This window comes from Glycine max, chromosome 6 (genome assembly GCF_000004515.6).
Source record: "Glycine max cultivar Williams 82 chromosome 6, Glycine_max_v4.0, whole genome shotgun sequence".
Taxonomy (NCBI): domain Eukaryota; kingdom Viridiplantae; phylum Streptophyta; class Magnoliopsida; order Fabales; family Fabaceae; genus Glycine; species Glycine max.
This window is the reverse complement of record NC_038242.2, coordinates 1,559,280-1,573,914: the sequence shown is the minus strand read 5'-3', so window position 1 is coordinate 1,573,914 and position 14,635 is coordinate 1,559,280. Positions and strand designations below refer to the sequence as shown.

General features: G+C 33.5%; 3 protein-coding genes and 1 pseudogene across 6 annotated transcripts; 3 read left to right on the top strand and 1 right to left on the bottom strand.

Annotated features, from left to right (window-relative positions):
- The first annotated feature begins 99 nt into the window (after nt 1-99).
- Nucleotides 100-2,780, top strand: LOC100800850 (pentatricopeptide repeat-containing protein At1g20300, mitochondrial). 4 transcript variants are annotated; one of them, XR_001388960.3, is made up of 3 exons: nt 100-1,873; nt 2,168-2,295; nt 2,450-2,780. XR_001388960.3 is itself a non-coding variant. In XM_006581084.4 (2 exons), the coding sequence occupies exon 1, from the start codon at nt 146-148 to the stop codon at nt 1,838-1,840; it is 1,695 nt and encodes a 564-aa protein (XP_006581147.1). In that variant the 5' UTR covers nt 100-145; the 3' UTR covers nt 1,841-1,873; nt 2,450-2,780. The 4 variants fall into 4 exon arrangements, 2 of the variants coding, with proteins under 2 accessions (XP_006581147.1, XP_006581146.1); XR_414551.4 differs by having other exon boundaries at nt 100-2,295; XM_006581084.4 differs by lacking the exon at nt 2,168-2,295.
- Nucleotides 2,781-5,475: 2,695 nt separating this feature from the next.
- Nucleotides 5,476-6,664, top strand: LOC100794321 (uncharacterized protein At1g76070). The gene has a single exon (XM_003527447.5). The coding sequence runs from the start codon at nt 5,683-5,685 to the stop codon at nt 6,460-6,462; it is 780 nt and encodes a 259-aa protein (XP_003527495.1). The 5' UTR covers nt 5,476-5,682; the 3' UTR covers nt 6,463-6,664.
- A 304-nt stretch (nt 6,665-6,968) lies between these two features.
- Nucleotides 6,969-7,538, top strand: LOC113001851 (uncharacterized; annotated as a pseudogene).
- Nucleotides 7,539-11,710: 4,172 nt separating this feature from the next.
- Nucleotides 11,711-13,183, bottom strand: SMT2-2 (24-methylenesterol C-methyltransferase 2-2). Its single transcript, NM_001317553.2, has one exon. It carries the CDS (start codon nt 13,095-13,097, stop codon nt 12,006-12,008), a length of 1,092 nt encoding a protein of 363 aa, NP_001304482.2. The 5' UTR covers nt 13,098-13,183; the 3' UTR covers nt 11,711-12,005.
- Nucleotides 13,184-14,635: the final 1,452 nt, after the last annotated feature.

The following is a 14,635-nucleotide window of genomic DNA, read 5'->3' as shown; positions in this document are numbered from 1 at the left end:
TTACTTTCTTACATAAAAAATAAGATTATAAAAATTTTAATATAGGAATTCTAAAAAATTTCTTATTAAAAATGAAAAATAGAATTTGTAAGAGAGGAGAGAATTGGGTAGGTTCGGGAGCCCAATTTGCGGTTGTATTGGGCCAATGGCCCTAGTCCACAAGTATCTTCTTCTCTCCCGGTCGCCGCCGCCGCCAACACGTTTCATTGCTAGTATAAGAACGCCTACTTCACTTCAAACATCGCCACTCATGGCCTTCATAAAACCAAGCGCACGCTTCCGCCACTCACTCTCACCCCTCCTATCCCCCACTTTCAAGCCATATTCTTCTTCAGCTTCGGCCTTAGTTCCCGAACTTGATATTCAACCCGACACTCCCCAGAACCCTAATCTCTCCCCCGAAGAAACAACCTTAGCCGACAAGTTCCACGCCGCAATTAAAGAGCACCACCGCAGAAACCCCACACCCAACCCTAACGCCCCTCCCCCAACTCCCAACCTCACCATCCCCGACCTCTCCCTCGCCTTTTCCGCTATCTCCGCCGCCCACCCAATCTCCCCCTCCGTCGCCCACCGCGTCATCGAGAAATGCGGCGGCGTCCGCCACGGCATCCCCTTCCTCCAATCCCTTGCCTTCTTCAACTGGTCCTCCTCTCTCGACGGCTTCCCCGCCTCGCCGGAGCCCTACAACGAGATGCTCGACCTCGCCGGAAAGTTGAGACAATTCGACCTAGCCTGGCACGTCATCGATCTCATGAAGTCTCGCGGCGTCGAAATCACCGTCCACACGTTCTCCGCCCTCGTCCGCCGCTACGTGAGGGCCGGATTGGCTGCTGAGGCAGTGCACGCGTTTAACCGTATGGAGGACTATGGCTGCACCCCTGATATGGTTGCATTTTCAATTGTAATTAGTAGCTTATGTAAGAAAAGAAGAGCAAATGAGGCTCAATCGTTTTTTGATAGTCTTAAGCATAGGTTTGAGCCTGATGTTGTGGTTTACACTAGCTTGGTTCATGGGTGGTGTCGTGCTGGTGACATATCTAAGGCTGAAGAGGTGTTTAGTGATATGAAGATGGCTGGAATTAAACCTAATGTTTACACTTATAGCATTGTGATTGATTCGTTGTGCCGGTGCGGGCAAATTACGCGTGCTCATGATGTTTTCTCGGAGATGATCGATGCAGGGTGTGATCCTAATGCGGTTACTTTCAATAGTTTGATGCGGGTTCATGTGAAGGCTGGGAGGACTGAGAAGGTTTTGAAGGTTTACAATCAGATGAAGAGGCTTGGTTGTCCTGCTGATACCATTAGCTATAATTTCATCATTGAGAGTCATTGTAGGGATGAGAATCTCGAAGAGGCTGCGAAGATTCTCAATTTGATGGTCAAGAAAGGGGTTGCTCCCAATGCGTCCACTTTCAATTTTATTTTTGGATGCATAGCTAAGTTACATGACGTGAATGGTGCGCATCGGATGTATGCTAGAATGAAGGAGCTGAACTGCCAGCCCAATACGTTGACTTATAATATTTTGATGAGGATGTTTGCTGAGTCAAGGTCTACTGATATGGTTCTGAAAATGAAGAAGGAAATGGATGAGAGTCAGGTTGAACCTAATGTGAATACTTACCGAATTTTGATTTCCATGTTTTGTGATATGAAGCACTGGAACAATGCGTACAAGTTAATGATGGAGATGGTTGAAGAAAAATGCCTAAGACCAAACCTGTCAGTTTATGAAACGGTTCTCGAGCTGCTGAGAAAGGCTGGACAGTTGAAAAAACATGAAGAGTTGGTGGATAAGATGGTTGCGAGGGGGTTTGTCACTCGTCCTTTGTAGAAGTTGCTTTATCCTTCACATCACATCTTTGAGGTGAATAAGAGAACTTCTATGTATGACTATAAAATGGTGGTATTGCTTGTTAATTGCTACAATTGAGACAAAACAACGGTTTTTTACTACCCCACCCCCAAAAAATAGCGTGCCTTATTATTATTATTATATTTTTTTTCATTATGATGCTCTAGCCTCGAATTGTTATTTATGTCCTAGTGTAGTATGGTGGTTTAGCTGATTAAGATCATGGATGGAGTTCTTTTCCATTTGACTTGAATTTGGATAGTTGATAGCCATGATTTATAATTTGGTTTATGGCCGAAATTTTAGGTGTTCATGAAGGAAATGGCACAAGTTGTTTGAAGCATTTCATTGAACCTGTAATTGATAAATGCTGTTCTTGTCGCTGGGAAGGATACTCATTCTCTAATTATTGCAAGTTTGTCACATTTTGTAAGGTGTGATGTCAATATGGGGCATTTATAATTCATAACCGAGTCTCTGAGGTTTCAAATTTGTTTCTGTTCTTATTATTTACATCTAACTACGGTTGCCATTTATTTTTTATGAAATGCTAAATTATGCTTTATAAGCCATGGACTGGTTTGGCAGAATGAAATGCTGTATGCTAGGCAAATGTGTTCCTGTTGTTCGTGGAGTTGCTAACAACTTACGGCATGTTCAAAAGAGACTGAGATGCTCTTACAAGTGGGAGGCGGTCTATGGATACCTCTCTCTCGAGACTTGCATCAACAGCATTTTTTGTACTGCCCGTGAATAGGAATATCTATACAGACATCAAGAAACTAGAGAAGAGAGACAGGTGTTGATATGATTAGTGATGTGATGTAATGAAGAGAAAAATAGGGAGAAATGAAGCGGGTCAATTATATATTTGGATTGTTTAAGTGTTCATAAATCAGCACTCCTAAGAATTCTGTTATTCTGTATGGTAATTGCGTTGTGTATCGTCTGATCATATTTTTGAGATGTTATGACTTGTGCCATTTCAATACGGCGGGAGTCTTGTTCTTTTTAGCGGATTTTGGAGGTTTGGGTTTGTTTAGGAATAACCGAATAAGGAACCACATTTGACGAATTGACGTCAAAAAAAATCAACAGCGCAAAACTAATATGACTTGGAAATCCATCATGCGGCAATAAAATAACTATTTTCAAAGTTTTATTTTCCTTCAAGAATATTATTTTGCTAAACAACTTGTCTCTGATTGTATTATATATTATATATTATATATTATATATTTTAAAACGAAGTTATTCTGTATTCACACTGTTACAGTGCAAAGTTCCACGAACAGCGTGGAAAATCGGCATCCACACGTGTTGCTTTACAAGGAAATGCACATGCTCAATTATCTGTATCATTGACTCATTGTATAAATCCAATAATTAGGGTTCAAAGCGAGTATGGTGACCTGAGATTAAAATAGTAAAATTTAGTTATAAGTCATCCTTAATACAGCGTTACTCATTTCTTTAAAAAGAATATAAAAGGACTTCATTGTTCCTACTAGTGAGCCTTAGCTACAATATTATATATTTATATCTGAAATAAAAACAAAGTGAAATAATAAAAAATGTCTTATTCAAACTCAAGTTAATGATGCTCGAAATAGATTGAGTGACATCAGAGATGAACCCCTACATGTATGAAGGTAAATTCTACTTCTGCAGAGAGATTTGTATAGACCTTATTTATATCAGTTAGTTAAATTAAATTAATTAATAACTCATATTTCATTAATTTTAAATTAAAACATTATATCACACAATTTTTTGTAATTATATTATATAATTTGATAATTTATCATATAAAAATCAGTTTAGGTGATACAATTTATATAGTACAAAATAACACCCTGGAGTAGCAGTATTTAACAATCAGACAATTTATGTATATTTTGTCCATACTTACCAGGTGTCTAACTATTGTCCTATTTTTTCGTTTTTGAATTTGGATATGTTTATGTGGTTAGAGTGCGGCTTAGTGTAGTTCAAGTGACAAGAAATTCGATCCATAAATATAGAGTTGTGGATTAACGTTTGTAAGAAAAATTTAATTAAAAAAGAGAGTTTTGTTTCTTTAGACAAGTTCACCAAATCAACTTGATTGTTAGGGAATCGAGATATCAAAAGTTTTAAAGAAAAAGTGACAGATGACAGAGTTGAACGAGCCTGTTTTAATTTGACTTTACTTTAAAACTTTGTTAAATGTTCAAGTTTTTTTTTAAGGGAAAACTGTTCAATGTTAAAATGAGTAATTATTTCATACCAAATGGTTATAAAACATCTAATGATTAATGAACAAACTAATTAACATTGATTCTAAATGACGAAAAAAGTCGAGTGACTGAAGATATTTTCTATGAAAGTATCTTTGTATTTAACTCTGATTATTAGTACTTTATTGTTTTATGACTTATATATTTATATGCTGAGTATGAGTATTTCAAAAAGTTTCACTATAATACTAATATTTTTCGTACTATATATACCAATAATTTTTTCAACATTGATTACTTCTTTTTTAAACATGAATATAGATTTTATCGCGTTTCAAATGTCGACAACTGGTAATTTAAAATCCGATATCAAACAATTTTCTTGTAAAATCCACGTTTATGTAGTGATTTAGTTGCCTTATTTTACTAAAACGTCGTCTTCTTCTTTAATTTTAAAAACCACCTGCCGCGTTCAATGATTAGATCAAAACTTAACTAGTCAGAAATAGACGTAATCAACCCAAACGACACAACAAAAATTTATTCCGGACACATGAAAAAATTTATGAAATTTAATTGTAATGGTTAGTGTTTGTTTGGACCTCCACTAAGTGAAATAAATTAGTACTATTAATAAATTAATATATATATATATATATATATATATATATATATATATATTAAAACAAATGTATACCTACAATAAAAAGTTATGAGATTATCTCCGAAAAAGTAGAGTAGTATTAGTTAAGGAAAAATTTATCTCCTCACATTCTATTAACATAATTAAATATCCAACTGTCATATGTTTAAACTGCTCAAAATCTCAAATCACTTGTCATTTGTATCGCACTTTATAAGTAAATAAAAATAATAATTTAGTTAATATAATTATATTTTTTGTAAATGACGAGTATTTACTATAATATTTTTTATCCTTGAACATAATCTTAATGAAAAATTATTTTAAAACATATAAGAAATATAAAGCCATGTTATTTTTACAAATTTTCGATATAAAATTTAAAATAATATGATATTTTGACATTTATAAATAACAATAAAACATTTTGTTAAACCGTAATGGCCATTTTCTTATTTCTACAAAAAACAAAAAAGCATAATTTTTAGACGAACAAAAGGACACCCACTACTTCAACGTACTGCAAGCTGTTTCAGTGTTTCTACTTGATGGCTCCAACAAAATCCTCAAGCCGCTGCACGTTTTTAATAATAATAATTGTGGTTATCTTGTAACTTAATGATAATAATTGTAGTTATGTAGCTTACGTTTATTGGCCGAAGCAAACAGCTACTGTATTACTTTGACTAGTGACATGCATGCTGGTTTTCTTTGACCAAACCCTTTCTCTGTTTCCCAATTCCTACCTTTCTTGACAAAATCAATCATTAATTAGTTATTAGTAAGACTAAGAACAACCTTTTCTCTAGTTACTAGTTCCACCTTCAACAATCCAAGGTATATAAGGAGAGTCCACCCTATCATAACACACAGGATATCAAAATATCAAATTCCAACTCTTGCAAGCTAGCTTCTACCAATCTTTCACAACTCTTGTTCAAAGAGAAACAGCTTATAGGATGAAGAGCAAAATCTTGAAGGCACTGCCAAAAGCAGTTTCAGCAGTCACGGTGACATTTCAAAACCATCCATTCAGCCCAGGCAGGGACCACAAATCAAAGCCTATCGTATCCATGATTCCCCATGAAGCTAGAAGAAAAACCCATGATAGAGGCAATAATAACGACATTGATGAAATTTATTCTCAAGAACCCACTTCACCGAAAATCTCCTGCATGGGACAGATCAAGCACAAGAAGAAACAAATCGAAAAATCAAAGTCCAAGAGCAAGTCCATGACAAAAGAAGCGAGGAATGTTGCTAGCAAACAAACATCCTCAGCTTCCAGAGACATAGAGGTAAAAAATCACGTTTCGACGTTTCAAAAGATGTTATTATTCCATGGGACAAAGCCAAAGTCTGATGGAAGGAAATCCAACGCTTCTGCGCCTGGAGATATTAACAAGGATCGTGCTCTTGCTGACGCAGCACGTGCACCGCGCGTGAGTCAGATGAGAAGGTTTTCAAGTGGACGTGACGCTCTTGGTGATTTTGATTGGAAGGTGGCTCAGGTGGCGCCAGATGAAGAGGAAATTGATTACTATTCGGATCATTACAGAGTGGATAGTGATGGCGATGAAGAGGAACAGATTATTATCCCTTTTTCTGCACCCCTTTTGGTTGGTGTTGGAGTTGGTCATGGGGGTGTGCTTAATTTGAAGCCACGAATAGAAATTAACCTGTGGAAGAGAAGAACCATGGCTCCACCTAGGCCTCTTCAATTGGACAGAGCAAACTGATTATTTTGTTCATTACAAATGAAGATTAATTTGTTCTTTCGATTTTTTTAATGGCTATGTTTTTGGTTTTGAAACATTTTCGGTGCCAAACTGCAGATTGATTTAATTAGGTACAGCAAAAAAAAAAAAATGTAGTTGGCAACATGTTGTGATAGGCAAGTATCGTATTGTGAATGAATATATTAGCATCAAAATTCCGATCTGTATCCTAGTCAAATGCCATTCATCAAAATTACCTCCATGAGCTTAAGTATAAGGGACTGACTGACTATACTTTTATTTGGATTTTTAAGAGAGGTCATTCTCTGCATTGGCCAAGGAATTTTATCTATGCTACCAACCTTGTTTGGAACGAAGAAAAGATTTCATATTCTCCAATTGTTGGCTGCCCAATTCTGCTCTGATAAGACAAAACGATTATTTCCTTCGTGACATCACTGACATGCATCATATGGGGAAGACCTGTCTAGGCTTTTCAAGATGAAGAATAACTTCACCCTAATTTCTTTGCCCCATCCCCTTTGGGGTGGGTTAAGCTGGATACAGATAGGGCTTACTCTTCAACGGGATCAAGGGCTGCTTGTGATGGAATATTAAGAGATCATAATGCTATGTATATTCTGCTTTAGGATCTTGTTCAGTTGTGCTGTTTGAATTTAGAAGAATTTTGGTGGAAACAGATTCTCTTGTGGCCACTCAATTGCTCAACAAAGGTTTATCTCCCTAACACCCATGTTATGCCATAGTACAGTCTATTCACTTAGTTGTCCGCCAAGCTAGAGCCATTCTGTTCATTCATTGGCATCATGTTTTTAGAGAGGCCAATGCTGCTTCGGACGATTTGCCAAACATGGTCTCAACATGTGTAGGGGGATGCAAATGTTTTTGGATAAATGATAATTTTGGTTTTTGAGAATGTATAAGTGGACAATTTCGTTTGATCGATCATTCGGTTTGTAAGAGTTATTAAGTTATAATGTTCGTAAATTATATTTTTTGAAAATGAATTTGTCATGTAGTTATCGTTTCTCATATTCAAATATTAAATCAAAATTTTGATACTTTAGACACTGAATTGTGGTTGATTTTCACTTTCAGGACCTAAAGAGTTATTTGCTCTTTTTTTTCATTTAAAAAAATGCATTAATTTTTCATTACAAACAGCATAGTTTTTTTTAAAAAAATAATTAACAGGGCATAAAAACCCCAAAACGGACACTTTTGCCAAACATGGTCTGAACATGCATCATGGGATTCAAGTTTTTGATGTTTCCCCTGACTTTGTATCTTTGCATCTGCTAGCGGATGCTTTGCTGTTTTGTTTGTCCGCTAGTTTGTTTTCTTTTGGGCTTTTAGCCCCTGATAATTAAGAAAAAAATGATATTTGAAATGAAAAAATTACATTCTTTAAATATGTAATCTTAGGTCCCATAGCACTATTACTTCTTTCATTTCTTTATAATTGTCTAACTTTAAAAAAATCCTATTTATATGTCATTTCCAGAGTTAAAGATAATATTAATATATTTTTTTCAATTATACTTTTATCTTCGTTAATTATTTTATATATTTTTCATAAAATTAGATAATAAATAATTGAAAAATCCACGGTACACTTATTTATTACCTATTGACCAAAACTTGGTGAATGGTTACTTTGAGAAAAGTTTCTAGCATACTCCCAAAACATATTACTTAATTCCCAATTCAAGAAAAATCATTATAGTTCATGTAACCATGGATTTTATTTCACGAGAGAAATCATCGAGTGACTTCTAATATAGAATATGATTAATCCATGTAGTGGGGAGTGGATTTGACCCATTTGGGGGATGATAAAACTATAAAACAAACAAAAAATACAAAAGTAAAGAACTTATTATAAGATCTAATTAACTCAATCACATAGATTAAAGAATTTTATTTAGTTAAAAGTATTATATTGATTTTAAATTAGTATTTTTTTTTTCAAAAACATTCTTATAAACAAAACTAACAAATATTAGAGGATTATGTTTTCTTATTATCACGTCTTTCAAGAACTGATGCTAATAAAAAAATAATGCATAAAAAATTATAAATTAAATCTTCTAAAAATATCAAGTTATAAGGAAGAGAGAAAGTATAAAACTACTTCTGAAAAAAATAAAATAAACAAATGATTTTACTTAAATTAATTTTATAATATTAAATTCAGCACCTAAAACCCAAATTTTCAATCTTCGAAGGCGGATTATAATATTATTAAATTAATTTTATAATATTATCGTCCATGAGTCATGAGTACTCATGGCCATACTGGTCATCCCCGTGCCTTAACTTTCCACAAAGAAAAAGAGGAACCTCAATTTTTCAGAGATCAAGATCGGAGATCCTTTCCAGAGAGAAAAAGATACCAGCCCTATAATAAATAGTAGTAGATCCTTTTCAGAGAGAGAAAGATACCAACCCTATACTGTAATAAATAGTAGTAGATCCTTTTCGCTTGATGTCCACGTGCCCGTCTAAATTCCATTAGGTGACAATTTTTTGTGATAATATGATATATATTATGTTTGATAAGATATTTTAGATAGTTTTTAACTTTTTTATTGAATGAAAAATTTATTTGATTTTTTGATAAATAATTTTTTTTTAGTAAATTTTTAGTAGTTTGTAATTTGAAAGGTAATTTCAAGTAATATTTTTTAAAATATTTTTATTTTTATATTTCAATATATTTATTCATTTTTTTGTTATTTTTTTAAATAAATCATAATATTATTATTTTTATGTCATTTTATATTTTTCATTACTTCTATCAAACACTTCTAATTTAATAAGTTAATTTTTCAGTTTTTGACTAGTTTTTCCATTAGTTTTGTCAAATATAGCCATAGTAATTAAAAAATGAATGATTAAAAATAAATTAAATTTGAAGAATATCAGTATCTTTTTTAGCATTCTTAGAACATTGAAATTACAGTGTTTGACTCATGTTTTGCACCTAATTTGGCTTTGATGTTCTTTGTTAAACCTGTGTCTTAGCGACTTGACTTCTCTGTTGTGCCTTTTCAAGTTGGTCCTGTGTTGTCTCTCCGAATTTTCATAATTTTTAAAATTGAATCACAATTATATATTAACACAACTGTTATGTGACGTCGTTTTGAATGAACAACACAGAGACAGCTTGGAAAGGAACAGCACAAAAGTCACATATATGTTTTCTGGTTCTTGTTAATGCCACAGGCGTCGTTCGTTTTAGATAGTTTGTGTTTTCCATTCTTTTTTCTTTTAGTTTTTCTACTCATAAAAAAATTACAACTATATTGGGAGTATAAGTTAGTGGATTTAGGCTATGTTTGAAAAAAATCACTAAAAAAGTAATTAAAAGCCGGTAGCTGAAAAAACATATCAAATTATAAGTGTTTAGTAATTTAATTGTTAAAGTAGTTAAAAAATATAAAATGACTGAAAAAGCAATAAGACCATGATTTATTTAAAGAGGATAAGCACCAAATTTGATAAATATATTAAGTAAAAAAAAAGAAAAAATATACAAAAAATTAGAAAAGAGTGATCTAAAAATTGCTACTTTAAGAATATATTTGAAAAGATATTCCTAACTATTTTTACTAGCTAAAATAGTTAAAAAAACTTGTTTGAGTGTTGATAAAAAGTTTTTATTAGTAGCTTCTTAATAATTTTTAATATTTTTTAAAAAATTACTTGAAATAATGTTATAACGTTAGCTTTTGGGTTTTTATACTTTCTTTCACTTTTATTATTAATATATTTATTAACTTTTCGTGTTATCTTTTTTAAAAATTTATTATTTTTTTATTTTTTTATTATTTTATATTTTTTAGTTACCTCAACATCTAATTTTATCAAAAATTTATATTTTAATAAATTAATTTTTTAACTCTTTAGTTACTTGTCATCCAAAAAATCCCAAATTATTAAAAAATTATAAAAAAAATCTTAATTATCAAAAAATCAAATAAATTTTTTAACTAATAAAATAAACTAAAAACTAAAATAAATATTTTGCCTAACATAGTCTCATCAAAAGTTTTGGTTGAAATTAATTTATAAACTAATTCATAAATATTAGTAAATGAAATTAAACGACATATTTAAAATAATTTATGATTTTACTTTAAATTAATGTCATAAAATAATTCATCATCAATATATGGATTGCAATGTATGTCTTGTCCATCAGTCATTTGTCATGACAATAGTACTTATCCCCATGCCTCAATTTTCCAAAGGAAAAAAAGAACCTCAGTGGGTCCTCATCCTCATAAACCCAGGTGGGGGTTGTATGAAATTAAAGGTATAATTTTACATCACTAAAAACATCATTCCCATCAATATTAAGAAATTATTTTAGTATATTTGATTCAATTTTAAATTTTAAAAATATTTTTAAAATTCAAAATAATTGAAATAAATGAATCAAAAAAATATGTAAAAAAACTTTAAAAAAATGTGCTATAAAATAACTTCACATTTTTCATAAGAATATCACTTTTTTACATTTTCACGAGAATAACACTTTCTGGATGCTCATGAGAATGATATAAAAATCATATTCCTACTTTCTCAAAATCAATAATACTCAATTTTTTCAAAAATTATATCAAACATAAGAATATTCCACTCAAATTTATATTTTTAAAAATGAAGTTTTAATCGGTGAAACAAACTGTCACTATTATTATTATTATTATTATTATTTCAAATTTGTGGCAAAAATTGCATCAGTGAAGGAGAGCAGAGCAATAATCTAAATCCGTGGTTTTAGTTAAACATTAACTAGTCATGGGAGCAAGTACGATACAAGTGAGTAAACTGATTTGCCAGATCTAAAGCAAGTGCGGGCCAGATGTCGGGGTACGTGTGGCCGTTGGGCCTTCGGAAGTAAAAACCCACGCGCTACGTGACAAATAGTAAAAGCAAAAAAGCATCAAGGCCAGATTCAGACGCTGAAAAATCGAACATAAGCACGTTACGGTACAACCAGGCTTAACTTATCGTTAGTGCCAGTGGTCTCCACCTAATCACGCGCTAATATAGCCAATCTAACATGTGTTGTACCTCCGACCCCCCTTCTTCTTCAATTTAATTATTTAATAAATGCATTCATTAAAATACCCTCCATCAGCATTTCACATATGCCACTTTGATTCGATTCGTGAATCAAATAATTAATTCGCCGAATGTGAAGGCAGCTACTTAATTCTACTACTAGTAATTACCATTGAAAACAAAAAAATAGACATCCTTAATACTAATTTCCAATCAATACCTTACTCTATTCTAAATACTAGTAATTTCCATTGAAAACAAGAAATAGACATCCTCAACTCAAAGATCAACATTGCAAACTAAAATTAAAATTGAAAAGATCAAAATCCAAATTACACCAAGTTCATAGTAATAATAACTAATAACAACAAGTTAAACCCAGGATAATAATGAGAAAAAAGAGTACCGGAAAGAAACAAGGTGGCGGTGGTGGTTTTTGTTTTCCAATTTCCAAATGAAACGAAACCCTAACCAGAGTTTTGTTCGTCCTTGTCATGGGGCTTTCTGCAGAGGATCATGTGCATCGGAGAGAAAATCCCAGAGTCACCCCCTCTGGTCAAATAGTCAGCGGTCTTGAAGAGCATCTCATGAACATCGACGGTCCCCTTAGGCGCGATTCCCAAAGCGGCGAGAACAGTGACCACAATATGGTTCCGCCAGTACGCGATCCTACCCATCTTCAATCGGCTCCACCAGGGAAGAGCCGGCGGCTTGGCCAGATCCCGCTCCTTCACAACAGCAAACCCTACCTTACGCGCCGTTTCGGCTATTTCGGCGTAGCTTCTGAGGCCAGGCAACGCGTCACCCCTCTCAATCCCCTGAATGACCTCCACGTGTTCAGGGTCATCGCCGCTGTACTTATCCGTCGTCACCCACTCGTAGGAAACGTAGAGCGCCCCCGGTTTCAGAACTCGGAAGATTTCGGCGTACACTTCTTCCAGCTTGGGAGCGTGACACGTGGCCTCGATGGAGTACGCTCCGTCGAAGCTGTTGTCGACAAACGGCATCTTAAGGAAATTCCCACACACGACCTCGCAGAGAGAGTCCAACCCAGCCTTCTTGTTGTGCATCCTTGCTCGATTGACCTGGTACTCGTTGATGGTGATGCCCACCACGTTCGCGCGGGAGTGGGCCGCGATGGCCCGCATGGGCCCGCCCACGCCGCAGCCCACGTCCAGGATTTTGTTGCCGGGCTTGGCCTCGATGAGATCGACGGCCATCTCCTCGTGGAGGCGCGTGGCCTCGCGGTGGGACTTACCGGGGATGGAGGGGGAGAAGTGGAAGGACTGGCCCCAGCCCCACTCGTAGATGTCGGTGACTAGATTGTAGAAGGTGTCGACGAAGTCGGGAACTTTGTCGGCGGTCTCGATCTCCTTGGGGCGGCGGAAGAAGGACCAGTACTGCTTGTAGTTGTCTTGGACTTTCTCGGCGGAGATGGAGCCGCCGGATAGATCGGTGGCGCGTTTGCCCTTCTGCTCGGCGGGGCCCAGAACACAGACGAACCAGTAGAGGCCGCCGGCGAGAAGGGCTCCGGTGCAGAAGAGAGAGAGGGAGTCCATTGTGAGAGTGAAACGAACAAGGGAAGTGAGCAAAGAACAAAAAAGAGTGTGTTTGTGATTGTGAGGTTTTACTTATTTTGGGGACTGGGCTATTCAACGACTGGGCTGCGTTAAGTTGTTATTAACTAGTCTTTAATTTTTTGTTATTTTTTTACAATTAAATGTATTAATAATTTTTTATATTCTTTCTTTAAATATTAATAATAATATAAATAATTGATATATTTAACATAATTAAATTAATTATATTTTTTTTAAAAAATAAAATAAGTCTTTTTTATGCGTAAAAATTGAATATAATATTTAAAAATTTACAATATCTGAACCAACTTAACTAGACCTTAATAGAAAGGTTCTTTTATAATTAGAGTAATTAGTTAATTTAAGTGGGAAAACCATTGGTCCCGACTCCTTGTTTTATTCGTTTCTATCTTTTGTGTTGCGGAACGTGGATCGATCGCTGCTGCTTCCGGTTCACGTGCTCCGCGCGTGAATCCTGCTTCAGTTGTTGTTTCGATTAAACAATGCAAGTAAACACACAAGACAACAAAAGCCATCATAAAATATAATAATAATAATAATATAAAGTGATTTAATGTATGTTGTAAGGTCATTTGATAATGAATATTTATTTATGTTTACTGAAATTTTAAGTTATTTAAAAATAATCTTAAATAATATTTTTTAATCACTGTAATTAAAATATTTGACTTTTCAACGGCACCTAGAGATATTTTTTAAAAACTTCAGTTCATCTATAAAATTAATAGATAATAATTTTTTAGGAATTTATTTTTTAATAGATAATAAATAATTATACTAGTAATAATTATTTTTTAAGACTAGATATTTTTTAGGCGTTTATTTAGTATCTGTTACGACTTAAATATGAACTTTATTGTTATTTTAAGGCAAAATTAATAATTTTAACTATTATTTTATTTCATTTTTCAGTTTGGTCTTTGACTATTTTTTTTCTTTTTTTCTTTTGTAAATTTTTTGGGTTTGTCTTTAATTCTTCATCTTTACATTGTTTGATAATTGATTATTTCCGTTAATTTCATTAAAGTCTGTTAAATAACATACTAACTTTGTCTTTTTCCTCTAAAAAACGTGTCTTTTAATTAACTAGAAAAAAAATGCTAGCAAACACACAGTTTAACACACATAAAATTTTGATGGATTTTAAGTCTCAATTTTTAATATTAGTTCCGTGGCCACCACAAGCATGTGTAATAGGAAGCTTCTAAAAACTTGTCCTAAAGAGATCTTGACTCATGGAGAACTAGTTCACAAAAAAACTAACTATGCTAAAACATATTAGTTCTTGCTATAACTTAGACAATCAAGTACCATTACAATGTTGAAAGAATCAACCATCCTTTCAGTTAGTTTAGATCTTTATAAAAAAAATACAATAAATAAACCTAGAGAGTTATATTCTCTTCACGTGAATTGTATTTGTCTAGTCTTTTTTTTTTTTAATTTATAGAATACTTAATAGCTTATAAAGTCTTATTAGATGAAACTTTAAATAA